A 22,664-nucleotide genomic window follows, 5' to 3' on the forward strand; every position below is an offset into this window, starting at 1 on the left:
AGAGCGTGGTGTCTACAGACGGGGAAAAAAAAGCCTTTGGGAGTTACAGCAATACGTTGCCTTGGAAATACTTGAATTGATCAGTTTTACTATTCTATTCAAATACTTCACTTTTTAAGAGCTTTAAATCAAATAAGTTCGGGTCTTGAACGGTGCAGCTTTAGCAACTGCTTATCAGCCACTCGTGAATATGCATACTGCAGGAGCTAAACTGTGGCATTTTTCATTTTAAGGTGACATTGAATGACCTGAAAATGGATCCATCTTCTCCTGTATTACCAGCAACCATTTTAGAACAAACTGCCTTGCAGCTAGGATGCAGTCCCACAGACAAGAAACTTGCTCTTCACTTAGATGAAGAAGATGAGTTAAAGCATCTTCGTGAGTGTTTCTGCATCCCGAAAGTCAAGGATCTGCCTCCAAGTGAGAATTATAATTACAGTGACGGAGAGGGGGGGCAAGGGTGGGGCTTCACATCTTCTGCATGTGTTTATCACAAATCTTTGGAAATCATTGTCACTTATGAGATAATTGAGCAATTGCAGTCATATCTGAGCACAGTATGTCCCTGATGTTGCTAAATCAATCCATCAACTTATTCTGGCACCAAAAGCTTTATGCTCTCATTCCCATCCTGAATAAAATGCGAGGATACAGTACTTACACTGTGCTTATGCTGTCAGTCAGCTGCTTTGAACAATATAGTGACTGATTGAAAATTACAGGCAGAAGCATTTCTATCTAATGGCTTGAAACGGAAATGTAGCTTACAATAGTTCGGAGTAGTTGCTTCCTTGGTATAACATAGTTTGGTATTATCTATCTCGTTACAATTATTTTAGTTAATGAAAGAGATGGTACACATATTATATTAACATTTATGCCTTATTGCTAGTGGTAGAGATTATTTTCTTCCCGAGGCCAAACGGGAGACTGTGCCTCAGAACAAATAATTGATCTGAGCAAATAATTCAGAACGAAGCCTTTTATTTGAAGACCTTTCCTACTTTGCTGATGAATCGCCTGCAAATAGATAACGGCACATGGCTTCAATGTAGCCAGGCAAAATGGTTCTCGGAATTTTTCTGACTGGTTCCTGGTCCATAGGTTGTTTGGAGGAGCCTGTGGCATGTCTGAGTGTGGGAGCAGGGGTACCTTGGATTGATTTTTATTGAGAGGACCTGGTGTGCAGGCAGGGAGGCAGGAGGGGTGTGTGGGAGGGCTGGCAAGCTGAGAAGGAAGCATTTGTTTCGGGTTAGCACTCCCAGCCCTGCGAAACTACTAAACATTTCCATGGGTATTTTTTTTTTATACCCACTGCTGCTGCTGTATCTGGCCAAAATCATGCAGGGAAACCCGGTGGGAGCACGGTCCTGGGCTCTTCTCTTGCTTTCCAAGTCCTGCCCGGGTTTATTTTCAGCTCACATGTCAAATACATGGGGAGCAAAGGCTCTGCAGGCCCTGGTCATTGCACACTGGAAGCCGAAGAAATTAGGTACTGTTTCCTTAGATGGCAAACACATATAGGCATAGTAATTCTCCTCCTTTTCTGCCTTGGCAGAAAGTATTAAAAATTAAAGGAAAAATAGGTAATATAACTTTCTTACAAAATATTTTCATTTTCTAATAAATGCAGATTCAATTTTCTGTGAATATTTTTCTGAAAAGTACCTGAGATGGTACATTCACCAAATTATGTCCAGTAAAGATCTGTGATAGAAAATGGTACCAATTATGTGAATTCTTGCATGTCTTTTGCAACTGTCTTTACCTTCAGTATCTTTCTGCCCAGCGATGACGGAAGCTGGGACGGCAGTCTGCTCACGCCCTTAGCACAGGGGGATGATAAATCTTAGTTCTCTATGTACTGGTGGTATTGGTTTCTCTCTCCCCGCAATTAAATCCTTGAATTTTGCTATTTATATTATTCAGAGCAGAACTGGACACTTTACAAACATTTTAACTCGGTGCTTCCTCTACACAGAGGAGGTGTTCTCAGCCTGTCTGCCAAGAAGTTATTCTTTTTCTTTTTTTTTTTTTTTCCCCTGGTCACTTAAGAGGGTTTCCTAAGCCCCATCTGTTTGTTTGGATATGACTATTCTGTACTTAAAGCCACTTCATTTGTCACCATGCTACTGGTGCACAATCTCCAGTGCAGCAGAGATGCAGGAGCTGCAAAACATCCCTTGGAAGCTGGAAAGATGCTTGGAAGGCTCACGTGGCTATTGCAATGCTGCTGCCGTTAATCTGCCTGTGCTATTGAAATCCAGCTCAAATAGGGCACCTGAACTGCAGCTGTGTCTTCAACTGCAGCATATTAAATGTCTCTCAAGAACATGAAAAGTCACTTTTCAGCATAGCGTCTCAGCAGCTTCAGATTAAAGAATCTTTCTTCTGAGAAGTATGGAGAGGTTTCCATGCTTCTGTGACAGTTTTCATTGCTTCTCTTCCAACCTCTGTTATTTTTTCTTTTTCAATTACCATAATATTTAGACCCAAAGACTACCCAGGTGGTTTTTTTTTTTCCCCAGTTACTATAATATTCAGTCCTGAGACTGTGGATATATATGTTTTAGTGAAGATAAGCAGCTTGCATAGTAGTACCAGTTGAACAGCACAGAGAACCCATCATTCTTGTGCTCCCAAATTGAGGGTTTTTTTCCTCCTCTTTTTCCCCTGTCTCTCTTTTCTGTGCTTCAGCTGTCATCAGGAACAGCTTCCCTGCTGATAAACAGCAGGGGTGTAAATATATATATATTTACATTGTGCATCTATACCATAGAGACAGATCTCCCATGACATTTATCTGAGCACAGGAGCGGATCCTAGATAACATGCTTCTGCAGATAAATGTCACTACAGATATTAGCCATCAAATATTCTTTATATATTTACATAAAGCATTACAATGAGGTTTTAAAATGAAGCCTTACAAGAAGCAGATGAGAAGATCCATAGGAGACGACTGTAAGATGACGTACATAAACATATTTAGAAAGTCATTATAATAGTTTAATTTAGTTATCAACTTATAAACTGTCACAGCTGTTTGTTTGTTGTATCGATCAAGCAGAAACCGCTAGCAGACTAACTCCCTGGCAAATCTTTGCGTTTTTATGTTCAAGCATGAGGGACGAGGCTCAGGTGAGCAAGTAGGAAAAGATGACAGCAGAAGATTTAAAGAAATGTTTGGATCTCCTCACTCTTCTCCAAGCCAACAACAAAATCTCTTTAAGGCTTTTTTGTGCACTGGGGGAGGTAGGAATGACTGGGTTGCATCTGGCAGTCGGGTGCCGAATCACCGATCTGATTAAGGCTATGGCTTGTGCTTTGTCACCTTGTAAAGGAATAGAGAATCATTTGGGTTTCTGGGGAATAAACAAGTGTCCCAGAGTGGAAGTGTTGAGCTATATTTCCCTGAAGAGATGCTTAAAGGTAGTGGTTAATCTTATAAATCTGGCTTTTTGTTTGAAGGGCTTGTGGGGGAGTATAGGAAGGTGTGAAAGGGGTGATCTTTTATCCTTCAACGAGCGATAAGACTCAGATAATGTATAATCAGATATAGTCCTTCCTTTCTGGTCAGTAAAGGCATTGAATTTTTCCCTTTTTTTTGGATTGATTGTTTCTGAAAACAAATTTTGCTTTTTCTTTGAGGTCTAAAAGACACAGAAATACATTTTTAATGTAGAGCAACGGCTAAATTTAGTATGCAAAATAACCTATGTTATTAGATCCGACCAGTTTGCACGAATCTGAGTAGCTGTGAGAATAATTTGTGAAGAACCTACTTAATCTTAATGTAAATTATTGTTCACGTATTTTTTTAATTCAGACTAACACATTTCAATAATAATCTTATTTTTTTTAGTACCAGACATTATTTCATCAATTGTGCTTATTTCCTATTTGAATATTTCAATACATGTTGCATGTCAACCACAGCTCCTCCAGAGACAAAAAGGACCAATACTGTGAGAAATGAAGGTAGAGTAATTCGGGGAAAGACAAGCGCTAGTCTTAAGAAAACAAGTGTGTTACAGTAAAGAATACAGCAGTGACAGACAAAACGTTGGAGCACAACGGTGTGCTGGTCTGGAGAAGTTGTGAAATGACAAAGATGCTGCAAAAAACAAGAAGTAGTGGTCCAAAATGAGTCTTCTAATGATGTCACAGAGGGGGAAGTAAATGGCATTTTGTGAAAAGAAAAAGAGTACAGCCCAACACAGAGTTGATAATGTGCCAAAAAAAGAATATCCAAAGTAACAGAAGTAAAAGCAGAAAAATACATTTTGTTGAAGCAGTAATGTCATCTCTCTCCAACAGTGACCCAGGAGGCTTTTTATTTAGAGGGGAGTGTGGAGCAAAAAAACCAACCTGCTTGTAATTTCTTACTTGTTTTAATGCTGGATTGGAATATAAAAAGTATTAGTGAGATTTAGAGCTCAAAATTCTTGAGCAAAGATCCTTCTCTCTATTCCCAATGAGACAGTATTATTGTGTTTCTTGATAAGAAAAGAACTGTTAATAGAACCAATTTAGGAGCATGGATAATATTTATGCCTTTCTGTTTTCATTCATATTAGAATAGGGATGAAAAACAGACATAGTATCTCTAAAATAGATTAGGCTGAAATTGCTCTCTGACTTCTACTTTTTAAAAGCTTCTAAAGATTTAATTAAGAAATTACCCAAGTTGTCTATACATCTGAAAAATGTGTTTCTGGTGAAGTTCAATGAAGTTGGTAATTGTTAGTGCAAAAGGTAGGAAGAGACCTTTTCCAGGCATCTAATCTATTTTTCTATATCACTAACATAACATTTTCACAGGCAGAAATGCATTCGTTTCTAGCGTGTATCTTAACATATTTGTTCATTTGATCTTTCTTCTGAGCTATATCAACCATACTTACCAAAAATATATGCAATGTTACCTTTTGGGGTACTGTAAGTATATGTATAGATGAATGCAAATTACTCACTACTTCTAGAAGGTCACCATCATTTGTCCCTCCAAGAATCTCTAATATGAGAAATAATAGAAAAAGGCAATGTTTGGATTGATAGATGATGACATGGGGTAATTAGATTGTTCAGAACCTCACTGGAGCTATTATTTATAAATTTCTACCGCCTTGCTTTTCTCCTAATCATTGAAAGGATTTGTCAACATAGATTTCCTCCTCCTCGGATGATGATGACATGAAGTGCAGCCCACAATAGTTGCTGACAAGACAAGAACTTTTGAGACTGCCTTAAAATATTCTGTGCAATGACTACTTTTTTTTTCTAAATACCGATTTAATCATGCAGGGAGAACTTACATGAAAGACACAAATTTACCTAGTCTTAACTTTTATTAAATGCATGATTCAAGTAGTTTCATGACTTGGAGTAGGAATATATTGATGACAGAAGAAAGCGGATAGTCTGGTCAGGAAAATTCTCCCTGTTCACTCACTGTTGGTTACAGACCTGACAAAATCAGTGCCAGGGGCTGCTTCCCACACAACCTCAGAGATCTGGGGACATAATGGTGCCTGAACTCACAGCAGCTGCAGAACAGGTATAGATGGACTGAGCCAAAAATTGCAGGAGGACAAGGGGAATAACTGCTTGCAGATTGCCAGGCTGTCTTCTTCCTTAGACCTTTACAGGGTCACCTGCGTCGTGTCCTGGGAGGAAGGCCAGGGTGCGACACCTCTGTTCCCATGTGGGGACCACAGTCTCCCAGGGAGATCCAGAGCAGGTAGAGCTCTGGTTGGTGGCACATGTGTGCATCATGTGCAGTACCTCCGGCACTCACCCCCACGTGTGTGTTGTTTCTGTGATTTCCCTCCACAGCTGATCTGAGCCTGGTGAACGGAGAGGAGAGCTGCGTGTACTTTGTTGGGAATTCTCTTGGGCTCCAGCCAAAAAAAGTTAAAACTTACTTGGATGAAGAACTGGACAAGTGGGCTCGAACGTGAGTACACCTCAGGGTATGCCAGATGTTAACCCGTGCTTCAGAGGAGCATTCATTCCTTTTGTTTTGGGATTTGTCTTGGAAATGCTCGAATAGGAGAACAGTGTGTCAAAACCACTACAGTACAAGAGTAAATAATGTTCAGTGTTTCCCTAGAACTGTTTGTATCTCCTTTAAAGGTATGAGCCATAAAACAGGCCAAGTAAATATTCCAGCTGTGATAACCTGTGCTGTGTGTGGTGACTCTGCTTCGGCGCATCTGGAGGACCTGCACAGCTTAACCATCCCCACCCGATTGCTGTGTGTGTTTATACACAAGACATGCAAACTCACTTGGTTGCTGCTGAACATGATTCAGTTTCAGGCCCCGTGATTTTCTAATTAACTGCGTGTGATTCACCCTTGCAGGCCTTGCAATGGGCAGTTCCCCTTGAGATAGCACCGAGCGCAGGTGGTGCTGCTGCTGCCAGCACTGGCAGGTCTCTGGCTCCTCTTAAACCAGGTGTCTGCCTGACAAGTTCATTTTAGTTAGAAGAAAGAAGCATTCCTGTCTTCTCAGGAGCATCTCAGTGAGGAGCTGAGCCGAACAGAGCTGATGTAGGAGAGACAGGAGGACAAAGGAGGGACATATTTCAGCGTTGCAGGAAAGGGGAATTGTCATTGTAACAGTTGAGAAACTTTTAGAAATATAAGGAGGGGAAAAAAAGCTTTTTTGTTTTACATATTATATTTTGTTTCCATGGAGAGTCTGTGCTTTGAGGTGTCTAGCACCTGCCTAAGTAGCTGGAGCAGGGAGGACTAAAAAAAAAAGATAAGTAAGAACCAGGGAACTGAAATCGGGAAAGGAAAATAACATCCAGATGAGTGAGAGATGAACGCTTTTATGGGATACGGGATATGAGGTGAACAGATGTGATTTCATGGTGAGAAAGCAGAGGGAATATGGGGAGGCAGAAGAGGAAAAACTAATTCCGCTAACTGGGCTGCCTTGTTTCTGTAGAAATGGTCTAGATGGAGGTCTCGCAATGTAAATGTGAAAACTCTGTAGCTGCTGCTTCAGTTGTTAATATATGAATGCTGTGAGTTAATAAAAATGGCTTACTGTTTCCTATTTATTACTTACATTCTCATAAGTGAGAAGAAGGTTGAGAATGAATGGGAATGAACGTGAACCTCAGGAAGCACTCCTTCCTCCTGGTTATTCATTCAGCGCAGCACTGCAGCTTCTCCAGTCATTTGAAAAAATTGCAACCCTGTCCATTTCTGTGTGATTATCGTACTTTATCAGGGAAACAGCTGAGCTCTTTCAAAAGGTAAAAGTCAGATAGCACTCTTATCTGTTAGAGCAATGCACTGGGAATGCAAACATATTTCAGCTCCTTCACTGTACCTTCTCGTTGGTTCACTTCCATTCTTATGTTTGTCTTTGCTACAGTGAAGGATGTTTTTTTTCTCTATGATTATAAAAACCCGAAAGAAAAAGGAAGGCAATATGTTTCTCCAGAAGATCAAAAGTGCCTTCAGTAGCTGTATTTAAGGGGGAAATATGGCTGAACATTATTTTAAGCCATTGGGGGAGAGGGAGCAAATCTAGAACTGCTGTTTGCCAAAAATACAGCTTGTCCCCAAACACCTTGCCCGGAATAAATCAGAAAGTTGGGAAAAAAAGCCAAAACAAAGAACCAAACCTAAACTAAACCCAGTGAAACCAAAATCCTGCTAGCTGTAGATGTACCTAAGGTAACTGAGAGCAGGTAAAGTCAAGCTACATTAGAACAGAGCAATGTATACTTAAAGAAGCTGATTGATGGGCAGAATCGGGTGCTGGTAGCTGCAAAGAAACAGTTGGTTGGAGATGAACAAATGGATGCTTTAATTCTAGTCACCAAGGACAGTTTAGCAAAATCCAGTCTAAGCTAGTAGCCATTACCAGCTGAAGTCTGTTCAATGGCTTGTGTGTTGACAGCGTGGAATTTAGTGGCTGTGGCTTGGATAAATAAGTAGTGAGAATCTAAGAAATGACATGCAAATTAGGTACATCCATCAAGTCAGCAATGATATAGATTCTGGCTCTCTTAGAAATTGGTTTATTGCATTTTCTGTTTGCTGTGTCTTGGGACTCATCTCAAATAGCTTCTATACTTGTCTATTTAAATGGTTTTCACTGCTTGTAGCTGATGGCAAGAGTGAAAAGGAAGATTACCTGGTAGCTGTTTGTCAAGGGCAGGGAAACTCATAGCTTTAGCTCTGTGTGGTAGATGGCAACTCCTTAGAGTAAGGCCTGGAGAGAAAGAGGCCTTTTCATGCATTTCTTTCTTGTTGTGTTCCCTCTTACTGTGTCACTGTCCCTTTTTTCTCCCCCCTTCCTTTAAATGGTGAGTTACAGCTTTCTGCTCTTGCATCTGCCTCCCACATACCTGTTGTGGCTTTGTGTTCTTTCTTTCCATGTTTTTCAGTCCTCTTTTTTATGCTAATGTATAAAGACTATGAATTCAAGCCACTGGCATTCTTAATATGGATTAAAAAAGAGCCTTTGAGACTTGATCTTTCGTTCTGCTTTGATTTCAGCTAAATCCAAGATTTATTGAATGAGAGCGAAGAGGGATGAAGAGTCGTCTCTTCCATGCTTAGCCTAGAGTAACCAATAATCCAGTTTTTTGAATCTAAAAGACCAAGGTTGAAATGGCTTCTTTGGTTGGACTAAGGCCAATAGGTGCTTGGCAGTGTCTTGTTTTCCCTTTCCCCTGCCACAACTGTTTAAGCAATTAATGTATTTTATAGAATCATTACTGCACGCAGACATTCCCGCTGCAGTGGGCAATGTCTCTCACGGCCAAGTAACTCATTAAAGTGGAACTATTAGAACAGAAGGGAGTCTGCAGTAGCCAGTTGTTATGCTCTTGCGAAGGGCTGGTAGGGTGACTGGGGAGTGGAGAACCTGCTGAATGGAAGTCTTGAGGATTAGAGTTGTTTAGTTGAGCAAAATGAAGACTGAGAGGGGAAAATGATTGTTCTCTGTGAATATATTAAAGGGTAAACATAGGGGGGAAAAAAGGAGCCATTTATGCGAAATAACATGCTGGCACAGTAAATATAAACTAGGAATTAATAAATTGAATCTAAAAACTAAATATGTATATATACTTCTAAGCATTGAAGCAGACTGGCAACAAGCTTCTGACATGAATACAGTAGACAAAAAAGAAATCCAAGTGTGTGGAGGGCTTTATAATGTAGCACCTGCGGTACCAAAGGACTGATTTCGGTGAGTCAAAAGGTATCTTTGGCTCTATGTGCTGGACTAATCCTGCGAGATGTAGCAGTCCTGCAAGCAGGAGTGCAGCTTGGCAGGGCTCGGTCGTATTCTGTTTGACAGACCCACTTCTCCTGCCATTCGGCAGGAGTCATCTCTGCATTGTGCCTTTCAGCAGGTTGTATGTCAGAGCTGTAAATGTCTGGTTTAATGCTCTGGGTTTTTTAGTTTTGCCTTCAATCTACTGCTCCATACAGTTCTTTTCCTTTGGATATATCTTCCTTCCTTTTGGCTTTTTTTTCTCTGCTTGAAACCATCGTCAAACTTAAGAGTCTGTATTGGCTCATTAAAAACCTTGCATCATTTTTGGCAAAGAAGCAAGAAGGAAATTTCTACTTGAGCAAGATTTGGATGAGCACAGAAGATTCCTGAAGCTGGCAATTAATTTAAATCCCTTTTGCTACCGCCTTTGAAACCCTGGGATCATATCAGAAAATGTGTTTCTAGCTCCCCTAGTGAGCTTTAAATCAACCAGACCTCAGCGAATAAAATGTGGCATTGTGATTTCTTGCCAAATTGAAAATAAAATGGTAACCGACTAAAAATTAATTTGTGCAATGTGGAACTCTCGTGGTGGTTTAAGAAGTAGTTCTGATCATATGATGCTTTATGATTTGATGGGCCACGTTTTGTATTCATTAATTTGGGTACCTTGATTGAAATCTCGCTTCCTACCTGGGGTGTGGTGGAAACCAAATGAGACGTAGGCTGTCCATGTCTGAGGGGAGTGCCAGCAGCACTGCAGTTGTGTCCTTAAAGATTATTACCCCCAGTGCCTACCAGAGCTGAGAGAGGGGTGGCATAATATACAGAGAGATAAATTCTCTGAGGCAGAGCATAGAATTTTACAACCTAAGCGTAATAGGATGTATTGTGCCATCAGCAAAGGCTACAGAGTTTCGTGTGATTAAAATAAAAAAAGGGTCCAAGAATATGCCTTTAACTACCATTTTAGCTGCAATAATTTTTGCCTCTTGACATTTATATTGGCCATCAAGAGGGAGGCAAGCTGTAAGCTGTGCTGTAATAATAATAATATGAATAATAATTAATGCTGGCTCTTCCCTCTTCCAACATACTTAAATTTCCATGTTTTCTTCTCAAAATAAAATATTCTCACGCCCAAAATCTCATATCTGTTTTCCTGGTAACTTGGAAATTTATTCTGAAATTTTGTTAGTCCTGTGTGCTGGTAGAAAGAGCTTTCATCAGTAAATTCCCATTAGAAGGACACTAATGGCTATAAAATCAGAGAAAGCTAATGAAAGAGAATCCCATAGGTAGTTAGGGCTTCTTTTTCCCATCTTATTATGTTCACTACCCTCTTTCAGAAATGCAGATCCCCTCGGGCTGGGAGCCACTGAAAATCTTTGGATTTTATTTTTTTTATTGTTAACAGTCTGTATTATCCCAAAGTCCCTTGATCACTATATTACAGTTAAGAATAAGAAGGGAAATTAGCAATAAATGTCTTGCTGTTTGTGAAACACATACCACTGTCTTCAGGGAACACAGCTGCGTTATGATCTGATAGAAGGGAGGAACTTTTAGCACTAATTCTGCCCCTCACCCCATTTTCTCCTCTACCCACCTACTGCCTTTATTCCTCATCTATGCAATGTTCTTGTAAATGAGTGCTATTTCACACTGCCCGCTTTCTGCTATCCAAGTCTCATCAGAGAGCAATTCTAAAACGGAGAAAAGTGGTCGGCTGGTCTGCTACGACTTTATCCGAATTAGGGACTGGGGTGCTCCTTATTGCCTGTGTGTGGCTGGACTTGTCGAACAGAGGGAGATTATTTTATCTGTAAGAGCCGTTCAGTTGTCCCTGTGTCCTCCTTCAGCTGTTGACCTAAACTAGACCAAAAGCAAATGGTATTTTGCAAGGATAAGGGGCATGAAATGGTTAATACAAATTGTGCTTTTTTGCAACAGTTCTTCTATTCTTTAGGACTCTGGTTCTTTTGGAAATATCCCCAGGAGGTGCGAATTAGACCCAAGTCAATCAGAAAGGGTCTGAGTGTACGACATCTGGGCAATTTGTGTGGGAGATGGAACAAAATTCTACGTGAGAAGGGAAAGTAGGAGGTGGACAGGGAAGACTAATCTTTCAAATAGCGTTAAGCGTGGGGGACTAGCTGGTAGTGTCTCATACCCCCTCCTTTCTTATGCTTTAATCTGCCAGACGTCTTCTCATAAATTTAAGTGAATATTGTGGGCCTGTATTTCTTTAAAAGGTCTCTTACCTGGGTTTTTTTTATCTTTCTATCACCACAGCTTTCAGGGCTGGTGTTTTGGTTGGGTTTTTTTCTTTTTTGCTTTCTATTCAGTTTCCTACTGGCTTTGTCCCTGTTTTGAAACAGCTTTATACTTGGTTTGCCTCAGCCACACGCGGCCTGGCATTTCCAACTCCACAAGTACCCCGTGGTGCTCAGCAAATATGAAAATCATCCAGTGTGAGATGGAAGCCCAGAGCAATGTTCCCCTGGATTGGCACCATTATTACTTTTCTCAATCTGTCTTCATTTGCATTTAAATCTGTATGCTACATCCTGCATGTTTAAGAAACTTTGCAACTTTTTATTTATATGTGCATGGGGGCTACCTTAGAAGTTTGCTTCTGTCACATTTGAAGCAAAAAGTAGTTCAGAGCTCTTAATCCAGAACTGATACGTAGTTTTCACTCCAGAGTAGTGATGCCTTCAGGTTTAAGGTGCCCATATGATCCACTGCAGACAGGAACAGTTTGCAAAATAAAGTTTTTAAATGCACTCTGTCAAACCAAAAAGCTTTATGTGTGCTTAGATCTAGAACAATTTGGCAGAGAGAAGAGAAGCAATAAAAATTAGCAAGCAGCTCTGTTTGGGCAGGTGCTTCCCTGCATATACATTAAGTACCTGCTGGTTTATGCAGAAGGGTGAGTTCAGACAGGAGATTCAGGAGGACAGAAATTGTTTCTGACAAGAAATATTTCTGTCTGGGAGCAAGGCACTGTTCAAGTCTACCATCCTCTGCACCATACAGCGTTCAGCTACAAATGCTGATGGAGTAACTGCGGGGTGGTCTCTGCTCTCTGTGTAGTTCCTGTGGGCTGGGGTTAGTGGGATGTCATCCTGCACTGGGCACCACTGGGCCCTTTCCTGGCGTGGCTGTTCCCGGAAGCTTCTTGTACCCATGCAGACACTTCCAGAGTGCCTGTGAAAAAGCTACCATCTTTAATTTTGAGGGATTTCTAGAGGAATTTGGAGATCTAAAATAGTTTTCAAGCAATGGAAAACCTGTAAGAAACCAACAAATGAATAGCATTTGCTACGAGCTTTAATGGCGTGATAGAAGTGCCGTGCTCAGCTTCGGCAAGTCTCCTCCTCCTTTTCCAAATGTGTGATCTTCAAATTGGGTATCTTTCTTAGGACTGATTCAAAGGTAACAGTATATATTTTTGTCATTTGCTTCTTCCTTTTCAGAGGTGTTCATGGCCATTTCAATGGTCAGCGTCCATGGGCTTTGGCAGACGAGTGCATCGTGGACCTGATGGCTGAGCTGGTTGGTAGGTGTCATGGGTTTGATGCAAAGGGGTTCTGGTGGCAGGAGAGGGGATTTGCTCCCTGCGACTTCCCTGGTTTCAGACCTGGTTCTGGCCACCAGATCAGACTGCCATCCCCCTCGGGGTTGAGCCAATCAGCGCCTCTGCGAATTGCCCTATTTAGGCTGGGACAAAGGATCCGGAAAAGGTGCTTTGCCCAGGAGCAAGGAGAGGGGAGGGGGGCACTGCCTCCGCTGCCCGGCCCCCGGCTGGGGCCACCCCCTGAGGATGGCGGCGGCGGAGCCGCTTGGGGAACTTGGGGAGAGCCCCGCTCCCGGGGTGCCTGCTGGGCCAAGTTCACCCGGAGAGGACTGAGATCTGAGAGAAACGGCCACACCGACACCAGGGCAGTGAGGATGGAGCGGGAGGAGGTGCCAGAGCTGAGTTTCTCCTGCAACCGTGGCAAGACGGCAGTGGCCCCGCTGCAGCCAGGAGGGACTTGGTGGAGCAGAGACCCACTCGTGGCCCGTGGAGAAGCCACGTTGGAGAAGAGATGCCTGAGCCTGAGGACGGTTGTGAAGCATGGGATGCACGACAAGGTAGAGACGCATCTAGAGTCTGTGGGATGACCCACGTCGGAGCAAGGGGCAACAGCTCCCTAAGACTCCGTGACTGTGGTAAAGCCCACACTGGAGCAATCCGATGGGGAAGGATTGCATCCTGCGGGTAGGACTCACGCTGGAGAAGTCTGTGGATTTTTCCTTGTGAGTAGGGGATCTACTAGAGCAAGGGAAAATGGTGTAAGGACTCCTCCTCCTTTAAGAAAGGAGCGGCAGTAACAACATGGGATGCACTGACCTGCACTCCTCCATGCCCTGTCCCCCTGCACCGCTGGGGGAGGAGGTAGAGCCGGGAAGAAAAGGAAAGGAGGGGGGAGGTGTGTGTTGTTTTTAAGATCTGGCTTTGTTTTCTTTTTATCCTCTCAAGTAACCGGTTTTGTTTCTCTTTATCCTTTCAAGTAACTGTTAATCAACTGTTTTGCTTTATTCCCAAGCCCAGTCTGTTTTGCCCAGGACCATGGTTGGTGGGTGCTCCCTCTGTTCTTATCTTGACCCTCAGTCCTTTTATTATATTTTTCTCCTCTCCACTTTACTGGGGAAGGAGTGAGAGAGCGGCTGTGTGGAGTTTAGTTGCCAGATGGGCCTAAACCATGACAGTAGGTGTGAACTGTAGGGAAAAATCTTTCTCTAGAAATGAAAACAATTTTTGTTCTTTTAAGATTGAAAGACCTGAACCTCTGTAGCTGGAATTTAGTTCCTTGCATTCTTTTATTATAAAGTGCTTTTTCTGACTGCCTTGCGAATGGACTAACATTTTATTTTAAGGCTGCAAGTGATTTAAGAGATGAATGTATGTGATAATATATGAGCATATGCATATCATGAAACTAATTGCAGCAAAGGGCTTCTTGGAGCATCACAAACCGCTTGGTCTAACACGTGAAGCCCTTTTAAAGGGCACTTGGCATTAACAGATTCTCGGTCTCTCTCCTAGAAATAAACCAAAGCACTTTCCCCCTTCGAAAAATGATTTCTATCTAGACATTTTCTGCTTTTCCTGCTTTCTCTGCCACTAAATCCAGCCTCATATTTGAGAACTGCTTATGTCAATGAAGCAGATAATTGGGGCAGGACCTGCTATTTGTAAGTTCCCATTACTCTGCTGTACCCCTTGAGGAGTCTGCAGTGCTGCAGGACCTTGGCAGTAAATGCATCTGGTTATTCTAGAGATTGAGAAGGAGCCCTGGAGACTTCTCCTGGTGACTTTGCCAGCCGTGGAAGCAGTCTGAGTCTGAATGCAAATTTCCTCTATCACCTCTTACTCTAACCTGTGTGAAGTGGCTGAAATAATCTTTCACTGGGATTTACTTCAGAGTTGCTGTCACAAAGGGGAAGAGAAGTGATCTTGGCAGGGTGTCTCACAGACCCTTTTTCTCCTCAACTTTTACAGCCATTGTCAAGGCTAGATTAGTAGATTTTAGTGAAATTTGGCCAGTATTTCAATTTAGATGTTGAAGGCAACTGTCAATACTGACTTTCTCAACTGAATTATCATGTGTGTGTTTGTGCCTTCGCCAAGGAAAAATATTACAGTGAAGTTGACCTACTGTAGGCTAGATATTGTCTTGTAATTTATCCTCCAACTCCAGGCAGGTGTTCAATTAGAAAGTGACGGTTTTTCTCCTTCAAAAGAATCAAATTGGGTCTGAAGACTGGAAACAGATGTTAAGGAATGCTTCATGACAAGTTTATTTATTTATAAATAAAGTCACTTTCAGACTTCTTCATGAAGTTTCCAAATGGCTGAAATACTCAACATTATTATTGGAGCAGAATAAATACAAGAAAATATTGTTATAGTTGGTCTACCCATGATGTAAGCAGTAAAGTAACATAAATATGAACGCTGCTACAGTGGACATCACTTGGCTATGTGGAGCAATTTCATCTGTAGAATAAAATAAAAAACAAAATGCAGATCAGTTGTTCTGATTTTGGAAGTTACTACTGTTGTACCCGGTATTGCTCAGGAGGTTAAGAAATTTCTTTTCTTGCTTTCATTATGTTCAAGGGCAAGCTCAGTACATTCATCTGTTAACTATTGTAGAACGTAAAAATGTGAGAATATAAAGGGATGATAGTGTTGAAATGCTGAACGCAGCTGATTGAGGGATTTCTCAAGTCTGACCAATCTTTCCTGGCAAGTGAATGTTCTTATTCTGGTAAGGTGTAACTGGGAAGCTGTGGGCAGGTCGGGAAACATGACATGTCACACAACCAGCCTGATCCATAGTCAGGGCTTTTTAATAGGAAACCTATTAACTGGAGGGCAGAGAACTTATTTTACATCTTATGAGAGTGGGAGAGTAGTCCCACCACACACTTTGAGACACTTAAATTAGTAAAGCAACAAGGTAAATCACCGATGCTCTTCACGTAAAGAAGAGAGAGGGACAAGATCCCCTCAAAGGGCAGCTTTGAAGCCCCTGAATTATCAGCCTTTTCTGCATCATCTCCTGCAAATGTTCACTACTGCTCTGTTTGCAAAACGTGGGCCCCCATGAACTCCCTGTGGGGTGTTGGGGTGGGCTGAGCACTGACCTCTTCCCAGAGCCGGTGCTGGGATCAGTTTGGTCTCGGCTTTGGGTTAAGAGTCACTGCAGAAAGTGGGGAGTCAGGCTGGGACTTTTTTTCCCTTAACCATCTGTCTGGTAGAGGCTGCCAGCTCAGTGTGTATTATAACATTTGTTTAACTAAAAGAAGTATTCTGGGTGTAAGAAGAGGGAAACGAGAGCTTTGCTTAAACTTCATCTAATTGCTTGTCAGTCTCCTTATTTTTCCTTTGTTTTCCAAACTCCATATGACACTGGTGCTTTTTTTATCACACTGGCCAGACTACACTGAACTTATACATTTAAAATGAGCAAAGTTCTAATATTTTAAAGTTTTCTATAAAAAAAATTGTGACTGGGGTCACCCTACCACTAACCTACCTTTGTTTTTAAAATTCTTTGTTTGGAAGAGTTTCATAGGCCTGTTTTTTTCCTCAGCAGTAAAAGGCATGTCAACATTATCAGTTTGGATTTTGTTCTCTGGATTTTTTGGGGCTTTGATTGAACTATAAAATAAGATTTGAGTTCAAATCTAGCCCTCAGATTCACAGGCCAGCAGGGTTTTATTTATATAATATCCTCATACCTTTTTCTCAGGACCTAGGTGAGTGATTCTTTGAATGCAAATGGATTAATATTTCCCAAATAATAGATGCATTGCAATAAAATCTGATTTTTAATAATGAAAAGTTAAGAGAATAAATGCAGGAAAAACATTATGTTAAAATGCTGTCTTCCAAAGTAGTATTTATGATTGAGTACTGTTTTCTAGTAAGGTGTGATACTAAGTATGTATGAGTTGACTGAATTCTGAATTTCTTTTTTAATGAATTTAATGTAAGAACAGAAAAAGAATTTTACCCTGTTTTTTATACAATATTTACTATCTTAAGGAGAAGGAGGAAGTATTGTCATTTCTCACTCTTAGAAGTAGTAAGTAAAAATTATTTGGCGAGATTGATTCAGGAGTGGACTAGAGACTGTAAAATATCTTTGTCCGTTTAATGGTTTATAGTGCTATAACACCTTGCTTATTAAATGCAGTCACATTTTCATGTTCAATGAAAATTACAGTAGTAAATACATTGTGAAATGCAGAGTCAAGGTCAGTGGAGGCCAAAGCTTTTTTTCCCGTGGTCACGCCGAGTGGTATAACGTGGTGACGGTAGTCTCGGCTTCTCCTACCAGACTTTATTAAAACATTACAACCTTGGCAGCATCACCTTCTGATGGAACAAGATTAACTGTGTGGCTGCTGCTGTACAGCGTGCTCAGGCAGGTCTCTGTTGAGGGAAGACTGAATGCTGAGCAGATTTGCAGTGACTTTGAGTGATAAGGATTATTTGAAATAACGGAACTGTTTTCAGAATTGGGGCCCTTAGCCTTTTTTCAATCACTTTACAAAATGCTTTTTACTTACTCTGGTGAGGATCAGGCTCCCACTGCAGTCAGAGAGGAGAAGGATGGCAGTGTCTGCCTAACCCAATCATAATTGTCTCTGAAGTTGTACTTTGCAAATGCTGCTTCCTTTTATTAAGGAGGAGATTCATCAAGCAGAACATACAGGTTTTAGCCTGTCTTGGAGATACGGGATAAAGTTAGGAAATAAAGAAAGCAAACATAGTTTTGTCTCCTGTGTGCCGGGTCTTGAATATTGTAATAGGTTAATTGGATCATAGAGAGGTTGTTTTCTGAAAGGCAGTGCAGGTTATAAAGGAGAACAGTTTTCCAATGACACGGATGAGGTTTGTTTTGTGGGCATGAAATTCAATAAAGGAAAGCTTTTAATAAATATATAATTTACGGAAGACCAAGACTTACATGACAAATGTAGTGTCATATTTAATTTGGGATGCTAGCATGCAGCTAAAAGTGATCTACAGATTAACCATTTGCTTTATACAGAAATGGTGCAGCAGGCAGAGGACTGCCGGTACAGAATTTGCTGTGAAAGCCACAGATTTCATGGAAGGAGCAGAGGATAAATAAGAACAATGCCATTTCTTGATGCTACCCTTTTTTCCAGCCTCAAGAGTTCCATAGAAATATTAAGACTGCAAATAACACTGGTTTGAGCTGCAATCACTCTCTCTAGCTGTCTTCTGTATCTGCGACAGAACAGCTGCAAGGTGACCTCCTCCAGCAGCATGGAGCCTGCAGATGCAACGCTATCAGACGGAAGAAATGAAAGCAAAGGAGAGAGGGGTTTAAGTGAGGAAAAGAGCTTATTTTTCCCTATGAAGAACGAGGTTTACTTATATTTCTTCCCACAAACTTGATGATGTTTCTGGTGTCTGAAAGAGGGCACTTCTTCACGACATCTCTTTTTCCTCCTGGCTCTTCCCCTGGACAGGTCCTCTGGAGTCACTGACAGCTATTGACAGATCGTTCTGTCCAGTATCTGGAGATTCCAGTAACACAAAGAAAGGCCCTTGAATACCTCAATCAGAATGGTTCTTGGCTCTTCCTGTGGTGGCAGGAGCTGAGGCCTGCTTGGCAAGGATTTATGAATAAACCCTTCTTAATCATAGATTTCCATGTTCTTTGGCTATATTTGTTTGTACTGAGTTCAGCCCATGGTTATGTCTCTTTCATAGGCTCGTGAAGAAACAACTCCGTGAACCTAAACTCTACGAGATACGGTGGGAGTGTCTCGGTGCTCTTGCTGCCTTCTCCCTGTGTTGGCTGAGACCTTGTGTGCCCTCCAAGGCAGAGACAGGAGAAATCCAGGATTCACGGCTGTTTCTTGTGGCTCCTTTTACCCTTTTTACCCGACGTCATGTTTTCCTTTCCTCTTTATCCATCTCAAGGCTGACTATTGCCCTCCTTACCTGCTTACACTTGTCTTCATCCCTCCCTGTCTGCACCTCTTTCCACCTTTGGTGAACTCCGCTGCTGGGTTGATGACCATGGCAAGGGGCAAGAGCCCATCTTCCAGCTGAAGAAGACTCTCAAAGCATTGATTTGTGTCAAGGGTGGATTACTGCTTTTCAACAACAGACATGAAGCAAAAGGGAAAGAAATAAGAATTGATTTTCTCCATATCTCGGTGGTGCCCTGCCCAACGCACAGTCCCTCATCCTGCCTAAAACCTTCCACCAGTGGTTGATAAGGGTTCAAGAATTTGTTACTAAATACTTTGTAACAACAATTAGTCGTTGCTCCGTTAGCTCTGCCAGTGATTAGCTGTAGCCAAAAAGCATCTGTTATTAGCCTCCTTGGAGCAATGTGGGTATGACTTGTTCTTGATAAGTTGCTACATTAATAATGATCTGTTATTTTCAGTAGTCCATTTTTGCTAGTTTTTTAATTAGGAATGAGATTTAGCTTAACATTACAGTAACCAGTTACAATAAATGATTGTCTCAATATGTTTTCTGACTTATTTTAGTTACAAAATTATGAAAAAATAAGCCTCCAAATCTGGCTTTTTATGTGCAGTCTTCTGACCTGATTTTTGTCTGAGATATTAACGATAATAAATCCACCAGTGGTTTGCCAGGAAATGGAAATACTTCATTGTTTTTTGTTTTCTGTGGCTGACCTGAAAAAATAAATATTTTCCTGACAGTGTGATGTAGTGAGTCAGACAAGAAATCTTTTTACTTCACTGTGATGACAACTCAAACGTCTGTTTACTTTCCAGTCTTTAGAGACATTGACTGAAAACATACTTTTGCTTTCTCAACACTGTACTAGATTTCTCTGAAATTATAAAGAAAACCCCTAACCAGGTGGTTTTTTAATTATTATTTCAGGGGCCCAGAGACAAGAAGTAGCCTTAATGAACGGGCTAACTGTTAACTTGCACCTCCAGATGGTATGTCTTTACAATGTTTATTTGATGTTGTGTTGACAAATATTTTTTTTCCTTTGTGAATGTAGGCTAAGTGTTTTCTGACGACCACAAAAACACAGCACTGGATCATAGAATCATAGAATGGCATAGGCTGGAAGGGACCTCAGAGATCATCTAATCCAACCTCCCTGTCATGGGCAGGGACGCCTCTCAAACTACATCAGGATACTCAAGGCTCCGTCCAACCTGGCCTTGAACACCTCCAGGGAGGGGACATCCACAACTTCTCTGGGCAATTTATTCCAAAGTCTTACCACCCTCGTACTGAAGTATTTCTTCCTAAGATCTAATCTAAATCTGTTCTTCAACTTAAATCTATTTCCCCTTGTCCTATCAGTGGACACTCTTGTAAATGATAGGTAGGATGATAGCCTAAACTTTTTTAAGCCTTCAGAGTTGCATCTTGAATGATGCTTTGGCTCGTACAAGACCTGGCTGCACTTACTATTAAGAGAAAAGCTGAACAGAGACATATTTTCAAGGACTCTGCAGGGGAAGTTTGACCTGTTCTCACATGTGCTGCATGTCAGTTCTCAGAAAGGAGGCCTTATTATTTAAGAAACATTTACAAATAACTTCTCAAATTTTAATTTCAGACCAAATTTCAAAGTTTTATGAAAGAAGAGCTCAACTGTGAGCAAGACAAAGCTGTAGTTTCAGTCAAGCTTAAAATATAATTACATACAAGAGATGACATTTTGAGTTATGTTGTTTTTTATAGAGACCCGAAATGTGGTAAAGCATCTGATTTTGATTTTTATGACATAATGGCCATAAATGTGGTTTCCTTATGCACAGGTCTCTGTGGTTACATACAGCCTGTCTCTGGTCTAGTATTTCCAAAAATTTGGTTCAACTGAATGAAGACATGAAGCTTCGTTTTGTGTGGTTCACACAAAAAGATTTATCACTTGGATCAGCTCCTCTGTAATGTGGCTCTGATCTTTGTCAAATTAAGAAACCTGAAGCACGAAAGGATGGAGATAAGCACAAGCCAATTAAGTGCAATGCAGCCACACTGGTGCCAAACTGCTCAGGTGCACAGCCTGAGCTGAGCTCTGTCTAACCACTGCCAGCATGAATGGGAGGGCTTGTGAGTCTTCTCCTAACCTTCTCAGCATGGTGGCAAGCCCAACTCACCTCCTCCATGCAAGAAGCTGAGAAGGAAAGGCCAATGGTACTGAGATGAGGTCTTTGCAGAAGGCTTAGTCCTTTCATCAGGCTTGTTTCAGAGGAGGGGATGATTGAATAAGTGATTTTTTTTTAGGGCAGGAATGGAAATCCAATTCCTTTGCACTGTTTGCTAATCTTCAGCTGCTGCTTCTGCTTGCGGGATGGAGCTGGGTGAAATCCCGGCTTCCCTGGCTGCAGTCAAAGCTTTGCCACCAATTCCTCTAAGAGCAAGTTTTTACTGCTGGATTTTTGTGGCCTTTGTTATGGATATATGAAATACAGTATTATAATGTTTTCTGACTTTGATAAATGTTATATGGACAAAGAAATATATGTAATTTCTTGGGGATTCTCTGTAGTCTGCATGAAAGTAAACCAGTCTTTATTAAGTTATATGTTGAGAGCATTCCTGCTTAAATGTATTTCAACATATTTTTTTGTTCTTAACAGCTATCTTTCTTTAAGCCTACTCCAAGACGCTGTAAAATTCTTCTAGAAGCCAGAGCCTTTCCCTCTGACCATGTAAGAAATTAATATTTCACCATATTTGTATTATTAATCATATTTTTCCAAAGAATATCAGTAGCCTGATTTGAATATTTATTAGCTCTTCTTGTCCAAGTAACATTACAATAAAAAAATCTGTCAGAAGCTTTTGAGCGCAGCATATTTTACAGATCGTAGCTTTATTCCTTTTGTTCAAATAAAAAATGTTACAAGAGGAAAAGATTGAATGGGTACATTGATTTATTAGTCTTTTTAAAGACATTGAGCAAACTACTGGCCTAAATCAACTGAAGTTGTAAATGTTTTATTAATTCTTGTTGCTGTTTTACTTTATGAAACCAAATCAATACAAACTCACAACATTAACACTTATATATCCCCAGACAGAGATGGAAATGTTTGTTCTTAGCACTTTAGATTACTAGTTCAAACATAATTTGTCTGCTATAAAATAGGAGACAATAGCCCGTGCGTCACAGCTTAAAGCCCATTAATCTTTGGGTTTGTGGCCCACTGCTACTTTATCATCAACACCGTAAACTTGTGGAAATTGATAACAAATTTGATCTCTAAGGTGCGATAAAAATGACTCGAGCTACTAACAGGTTTATTTGTAATGAAGATGGCGGCACAGATGTATAAACCTCAAATTGGCTTTATTCTAAGTAATGTTCATATTAATCCCATGTTTGTTCCAGGCACACTTGTACATTTGGACTCCATCTGCTTAAATTTCTACGGCACGTCAGTAATAACCTGTGCAACTGCCGTCACTGCAGCTCCTGTCATGTAATTTTAAACTGTTTTATATTACTATGCAATGGTTTTTATGCTATCTCCAGAACCATTATTTATTGATAAAATCAGTGGGTAGGATTTGCAAAACAGTCTGAGTTTAGAGCTCTCGTTTCCTTCCAGCTGTGCAGCAAATTGAAGATGTGAGAATAGCACGGGACAGCACGTATGTGCCAGCCAAGCCCCGTTTACGTTGACAGCAATGCATATGTGGCATTTAGCATGTGCTACCAAGCAAAGTGGGTACGCAGGGCCCCTGGAGAGGCAATGTTCAGTCTTCTCCTTGGCTATGACCCATGCAGGCTTTTTTTACTGGCATCTGGTTCTTTGACTTTATCCTTGCTTTCTGATCGTATGAAT

General features: G+C 41.0%; 1 protein-coding gene across 1 annotated transcript in view; it reads left to right on the forward strand.

Annotated features, from left to right (window-relative positions):
- The first annotated feature begins 239 nt into the window (after positions 1–239).
- The window catches only part of KYNU (kynureninase), a 56,659-nt gene continuing 34,234 nt past the window's right edge, over positions 240–22,664 (forward strand). The window contains exons 1-5 of the mRNA XM_086615770.1: positions 240–423; positions 5,842–5,962; positions 12,740–12,822; positions 19,729–19,790; positions 21,453–21,524. Coding sequence (XP_086471896.1) covers positions 255–423; positions 5,842–5,962; positions 12,740–12,822; positions 19,729–19,790; positions 21,453–21,524 — 507 coding nt within the window. The 5' untranslated portion in view covers positions 240–254. The remainder of the gene's footprint in view (positions 424–5,841; positions 5,963–12,739; positions 12,823–19,728; positions 19,791–21,452; positions 21,525–22,664) is intronic.

This window comes from Tauraco erythrolophus, chromosome 8 (assembly GCF_009769465.1).
Source record: "Tauraco erythrolophus isolate bTauEry1 chromosome 8, bTauEry1.pri, whole genome shotgun sequence".
In the NCBI taxonomy this organism is placed as follows: domain Eukaryota; kingdom Metazoa; phylum Chordata; class Aves; order Musophagiformes; family Musophagidae; genus Tauraco; species Tauraco erythrolophus.